The sequence below is a fragment of the Pteropus vampyrus genome, unplaced genomic scaffold (genome assembly GCF_000151845.1).
Source record: "Pteropus vampyrus isolate Shadow unplaced genomic scaffold, Pvam_2.0 Scaffold46, whole genome shotgun sequence".
Lineage (NCBI taxonomy): Eukaryota > Metazoa > Chordata > Mammalia > Chiroptera > Pteropodidae > Pteropus > Pteropus vampyrus.
In genome coordinates this window covers 1,206,397-1,212,775 of record NW_011888827.1, presented here as the reverse complement: position 1 = coordinate 1,212,775, position 6,379 = coordinate 1,206,397, and the positions used below count along the sequence as shown (strand labels likewise).

At 48.2% G+C, this 6,379-nt stretch overlaps 1 protein-coding gene across 1 annotated transcript in view; it reads left to right on the top strand.

Moving 5' to 3' along the window:
- Positions 1-4,502: 4,502 nt before the first annotated feature.
- PLPP4 (phospholipid phosphatase 4) overlaps positions 4,503-6,379 on the top strand; it is an 83,437-nt gene continuing 81,560 nt past the window's right edge. Inside the window, exon 1 of the mRNA XM_011359221.2 lies at positions 4,503-4,623. Within this exon, the coding sequence (XP_011357523.1) occupies positions 4,618-4,623 (6 nt within the window). The 5' untranslated portion in view covers positions 4,503-4,617. The remainder of the gene's footprint in view (positions 4,624-6,379) is intronic.

The following is a 6,379-nucleotide window of genomic DNA, read 5'->3' as shown; positions in this document are numbered from 1 at the left end:
AGGAGGGAGAGAAGGAGGGAGAGAAGGAGGGAGAGAGGAAGAGGGAGAGAAGAGAGAGAGGGAGAGAGTGGTAGGTGTGGATGAGCACCTGGTCTGAGGAGCGTTTAAACATCTATACGGTGCATGACCTGTGTATGGATTAAAGAGAGACTTGCTCAGCATAAAATTAGAATAATGCCTTTGAATTTTCATAGTGTATATTTTCCAAGTTCTTCAAACTGTATCATCAGAAAACCAAGGAGAAAACAAGTAACACTGTCCCTGCTTTACCAAGAAGAAATTAAGACATGGTTAGATGAAGATAATTGATTCAAACAGCAAAGAAATTGAAGAAGCGTATCTTGGATCAAAATCCAACTGCATGGCACCTGATTTGGACCATTATATTTTTCATGAAAAGAAAATTATATGTTTACTTTAGTAGTAGCTCATGCTTTTCACATCAAAACATTTTGACCTATATAGTTTAGACATTTTATTTTTCGTTCTGAGTCCCTGGTAAGTGCAGTGATGTCGCTGACAATAGGTAACAGGCAGTAATGCTTATCATGGAGAAAGAAGTCAGTTGTTTTGAGGCTAGAGTAGCACTCGCTGCTGAATCAGATTTTATTGATAACAATGGAGAAAACACTGCTTTCATACCTGTGCAGTCTCATCGAATAGCTTTTTTTCTTTGACTTATTTCACTTAGTATAATCTTTAAGGTCTATCCATGTTTCACAAATGGCAATGTTTTATCTTTTTTGTGGCTGAGTAGTATTCCATTGTCTGTCCGTCTGTCTGTCTGTCTTATCTCACGTCTTCTTTATCCATTCTTCCGTTGATTGACACTTAAGTTGTTTCTATATCTTGGCTATTGTAAATAATACTGCAGTGAACATAGGGGTTCTGTTCTGATGTTCCTATATATCTTTGCCAATTAGTATTTTCATTGTCTTTGGATAAATGCCCAGGAGGGGAATTCCTGGATCATCTGGTCGTTCTATTCTTAATTTTTTGAAGAACTCCTGTACTATTTTCCATAGTGGCTCTACCAATTTACGAAGGCACCCACAGCCCCCTTTCTCCACATCCTCTCCAGCGCTTGTTATTTCTTTTTGATAATGCCATTCTTAACAGGTGTGAGGTGACATCTCATCGCGGTTTTGATTTGCATTTCCCCACTAGCGAGTGCTGTGGAACACCTTCGCATGTGCCTGTTGGCCGTCGGTATCTCTTCCCTGGAAAAATGTCTATTTAGATCCTCTGCCTCCTTGTTAATCTTTCTGTTTTTGTTGTTGTTGTTGCTGTTAAGTGTATAAGTTCTTTATGTATTTTTTGATATTAACCCTGATTAGAAATACTATTTATAAATATCGTTTTTTTCCATTTGGTAGGTTGCCTTTTCGTTTCGTTGATGGTTCCCTGTGCTGTGCAGAAGCTTTTTAGTCTGGTGTACGTATGCATTTATTTGTGTTTTTGTTTCCCTTACCATCGGAGTCAGATCACGAAACATTGCTAAGACCGACGTCCAGAAACTTTGCACCTGTGTTATTTTCTGTGTACTTCATGGTTTCGGGCCTTATGTTCAGGTGTTTGAACCATTTTGCGTTACTTTTTGTGTGTAGTGTCAGGTGGCTGACCTGTTAGGGTCCTCTGCCTCCTCCTTACCCCGAAGTCGTCCTTTTCTGTGTAGTTTTGGTCATCAAGGCCGATGACATCTTAGGAGTCTACACCACACTTAAGCATATCGTGATACAAAATGGAAAACCGTGATACGAAATGGAAAATCTACATAATTGGGGGACCCAGAGCCCCGAGTCACGGCGGTCCTCTTTTTCCTCGCGAGTCTCTGCAGCGATGGGGAAAAGCCACTCATGGCGAGGCCAGGTTTGGCCCTCACCCCCAGGGAACAAAGAGCGTGTGTTGATAAACCTGTCACTCCATCTTCGGGCCTAAAGATGTCTTTACCTGCATTGTATTTAGGGGAGATAAAAGCAAACTAAACGGTTTTACACACCTCGCAGTGGTCACCGAGTCCCTGCACTCCCCTCCCTCAGCCTTGTCTTGAAAACTCAAGGACACCAGTCAGACTGGCCTGGGATGTGCTGACGCTCGTTACGAAGTTATTAAGGCTGGTGGGGCTATTTTCTTCCACACCGAACGGCCCCAGATTGCTCTGCTTTTGAGTTGTCATTTTCTTTTTCATCTTGTTTTCTGTCTCTTCCCCTGACACTAGGGGTGGTGGAGATGATTTTAGGGACTTCACAGGGGGAGTTTAGATTATACGTGGACGTGAGCCCCCTAACGCCGCAGTTGTGAAGAGGGCACGCGGCCCCCTCCCACGGCACCCTCCAGCCTCCCGTCTCGCGTGGCCTTTGTCAGGCCTCTGCGAAGACGCAGCAGCGACGAGGTAGAATTTAATAGCGCTCTTTCGTTTTCATTATATCTATTTTGACACTTACCAGCTGTTTATGGAAGAAATGCCGATTTTATAATTTGGCAGTGATGTGAAGTTTCTTCTAGAATAAAAGGACTCAAGTTTACAAAGTCGAACAGAACAGCGCAGGTGGCAGGTGGGGACACCATCAGGCAAAATGGGACAACTTGGTTTTTAAACGTCCGAGACTGGAGAGCACTGGCTTTCCCGAAGCTTGGTGTCTCCATCTGGAGTGCGCACGCACGTCCCCTGGGGATCGTGTCAGACGTGAAGATACTGATTCATTAAGTCTGGGCTGATCCGACATGCTGCATCTTTAACAAACTCCCGTCCAGGTGCTGCTGGTGACTTGGCATCTTGCAGCTTGAGGTTTGCACAGCAGGTCAGCGGCACTGGCATCACCAGAAAGCTTGCTGGGGATGCCAGCCCGCAGGTCCCTGCCCAGCCCTGCTGTGTCTGCAGGCACGAGACCACCGGGGGGTTCCTGGGCACGTTATCCTTTGGGTCACGCTGATTTCACACCGCCGGGGAGTCCCCAGCGCACAGGGAGCCCTGGTGAACAGGAAGCCACAGCAGGGTCTCCAACCCGCACACGAAGAGCCGGTGGAGGGCTGTGTGCTGGCCTGGCGCGCTCTGTCTTGGCAACACCCTTTCTCGTCTCCAGAGCTTTCCATTCCACCACCCGCCCACCTCTAATCCCATTTGTTCCTTGAGACCCAGGTCTTCTGTGTAGCTGTCTGGATTCTCAGAGTCAGATGCCGGTGGCTGCAGTGTGGCTGGAGAAGGGACTTCTATCCTTCCTGGTCCTGATGCTCCCAGAGGACATAATTTGCTTGATGGATGTATGTGTTCTGGCTGCAGCTGCTCGGGGTGGGGTGAGGAATCGTGTGACAGGCTGGGCGCACGAGGCTTTAAAACATTACCGCGAGGAGAGTAGCACTCGGGACCAGTAAAGTGAGGATGGACGGTCTACAGTGGGCCAGTTCCTGGGCCCCTGGCCGGGACCGTGGGGAAGAAATGGGAACTAAGGTTCTGGGGTCTCTGAAGGTGGGGGCTATGGGACTGTTGCAGGCAGGACAGCCTATGGGCGGCAGATTGCATTTTGAAGATGACCGCAACCATCTCTCCCGTCCTGCCTGCTTTTCCGTGATGGCACTTTGCCACATCCCTGCGAAGAGGTGGAGTCAGTTTCGCCCTCTTGAATCTGAGCTGACCTTATCCAAGTGACACCACAGGACTTCCAAGGCTAGGTCAGAAAAGACATTTGGCTTCTGCCTGGTTCTCCTGGGACACTCATTCTGAACTGAGTTCACCACAGAGAGAATTGGACTGGAGAGCTGGGAGGGGGCCTGGTGGCCGAGAGCTGACAAGGCAAACCACACGCCTCTGCCCACCACACCTGTCATTGGTGACTGCTTTTCATGTGCCTGGGTGTCATGGATTCTGGGGACGTGGCAGGGGATGGGAGGGGGAAGAAATAAGGTGGGTGCTTAAGGCCGTCCGGTTTCCTGGCAGCAGCCCTAGAATGTTCCTCATCCCCCCTTCCTTTCCCCTTCCTCTCCTCTGTCTTTTTCTCCTGTCCTAACCTTCCGCCATCTCTCGGAGGCTTTTCTTTCTCACTCTGCCCCTTCCCGGTGGTGAGGGGGGCAGGGCGCCCTCCGGGTGACGTGGATGGAAGGACTCCACCAGGACTTTGCTCCAGGTCTAGTTCCTTTCGTCCCCGGACGCTGCGCTCTAGCCTGAGCCACCACTCTGCGCTGCAGCTTCCAGTTCACTCTGCACCCCAAGTTCCCAGGGTCTTTGTTACCCTCACAGCTATTCTCGCATACCCAGAACGGGTCCTTGCTGGCGGGTGGTGACAGAAGATTCTCCGAAGTCTCAGTAATTCTTTCGATCCGTCTCCCGTCGGGCCTGGCTGAGGAGCATCAGCGCGGACAGGCTGTCATCTCCTCTTCTTCCCCAGGGGGGCTGGATGCTCGACCCACGCACGCGCATGTGTGTGTGTGTGTGTGTGTGTGTGTGTGTCACTTTCTCAGGAACTAAGGCCAACGGCTGAGTGCTCAGCCCTCATGCATCTTTCTGTGTTTCGTTTCAGGTTTACAGAGTTTTTGGATCCGTTCCAGAGAGTCATCCAGCCGGAAGAGATCTGGCTCTATAAAAATCCTTTGGTGCAATCAGACAACATACCTACCCGCCTCATGTTTGTAAGTACCACGATTCCGTGGCTGATTTGACCAGCCTTCCGTGTGTGAAGCAAACGCGTTTTCGTTTCTGCTTTTCTAACCCCTGCTGAAGGTGGTGAGCAGCCTGAAAGAACGAGGTGATGAGCAGCTCGGGTTAAAATTCGGTTCCTAACCATGGTGGGTGCCACTTGGTCCTGCGGGAGGTAGGCATCACCTGAGACTTTGGAAAGAGAAGAAACTTGCTTACCTGAGCTATGCTGAGTGGTTTCCAGATACTTACAGTAAAATAAGAGTAGAAACTGGTGAACAGATTTTCCTGTTCTAGACTCTCTGACGACAAGCCTTGATTTTGCCAAACTCAGAGACCATAGATAGCTCTGTTAATCCCTTTTCTGGTTTTAGGTGGTCAGCTGTTGACCACCGATGAGAAGACCTGTGTGACTCAACCCCTGGATAGTGTCCTGTGTCTCTTGGCTTCTGGAATAAATGGGCAAGCACCTGTGTGGCTGGCAGATATATTGAGTTATTTTTACTTCTTCACCTTGCCCATGGCAGTTCTAGTCTCCAAGACTGTACTTCCCCCGGGCCAGGCACTTTGCGAACGGCTTAAGAAAGATGTTCTCCTTTGGTTCCACTCAATATCCCAGTGAGGAAAGTGTCATTCTCGTCCACATTTTGCAGATGCTGATCTGCTTTCCAGAGAGATGAGGGGACTTGCCCCAAGCCACACAGCTAGTGAGCGGCAGAGCCAGGAGTCACGTCCACGCAGCCAGCTCTGAGCCAGCTCTCAGTCCTGTGGCTGCTCTGTAGGTGGGAGCAGGGTGTTCCGGACTCCTCGCTGATGTTAATGACTCCTAGGGAGCTGCCATCAGCCCTTTCTGCAGCAGAGGAAATATGTCCCAATTCCTGAGCAATAAGGTAACTTCCGATGGGCAACCCCAGAGCTGAAAGGTTATCCCTGTGGACAGCAGTTATGGCTCCTCCCTCTGGAACGAAAGTGACTGTTCCAGAGCGCACGAGAAATATTTTTGCATTTTGGGGGGGAAAAAAAAAAGCCCTCTGATTTTATGGAGGAACTCTTGTTAATTAGTGACAATTGGCCTTTGTGTGTGCAAACCCCAAATGCCCAGAACACTGCAGGGGTGTTAAAATATTATTTTAATTGCTTTTTAATAATTGCTTTCTGCTTGAAAATAAAGTTGATTTTTGTCAATCTCAGGGGAACTGAAAAATTAGGGTGGTTATGAGTAGAACGTTATCTAACGCTTAAATATTAAAATGGGACTTTTTCCATTTTGGCTCTAACTTGGATCTTCTATAAATCCTAGAAGTAAAAGAACTAGTGTGTCTAACTAGTTTCCTCCACGGCTTTAACAGGGAGGTGTGTGTGTGTGTGTGTGTGTGTGTGTGTGTGTGTGTGTGTGCATGCGCGTGTGCATGCACACGTGCTGCTTTCTATCACACCCTCATTTGTCAAATATTTCACATTTCATGTGCTATAAAACATAATTTGGAGATAAATGTTCATATGGGGTAATGTGAGAAATTTGTGGCTGTGTCCTAGATTTATGTGAACAATGGATTGTCTTGAAGTCTGCATATAAATGCCACAGATATTCTGGGAGCAGACACACGTGGAGGGAGCACGTTGGCTTGTTGGCAGTGGTGGGGAGAGGCAGTGAAGGGGTTATTCAGTGCCGTGGGTCTCAGAGAATCGAAGGGTATTCAGCCACGAATACTGATTCACATCCGCTAATCTCCTAATGAAATAAATTCA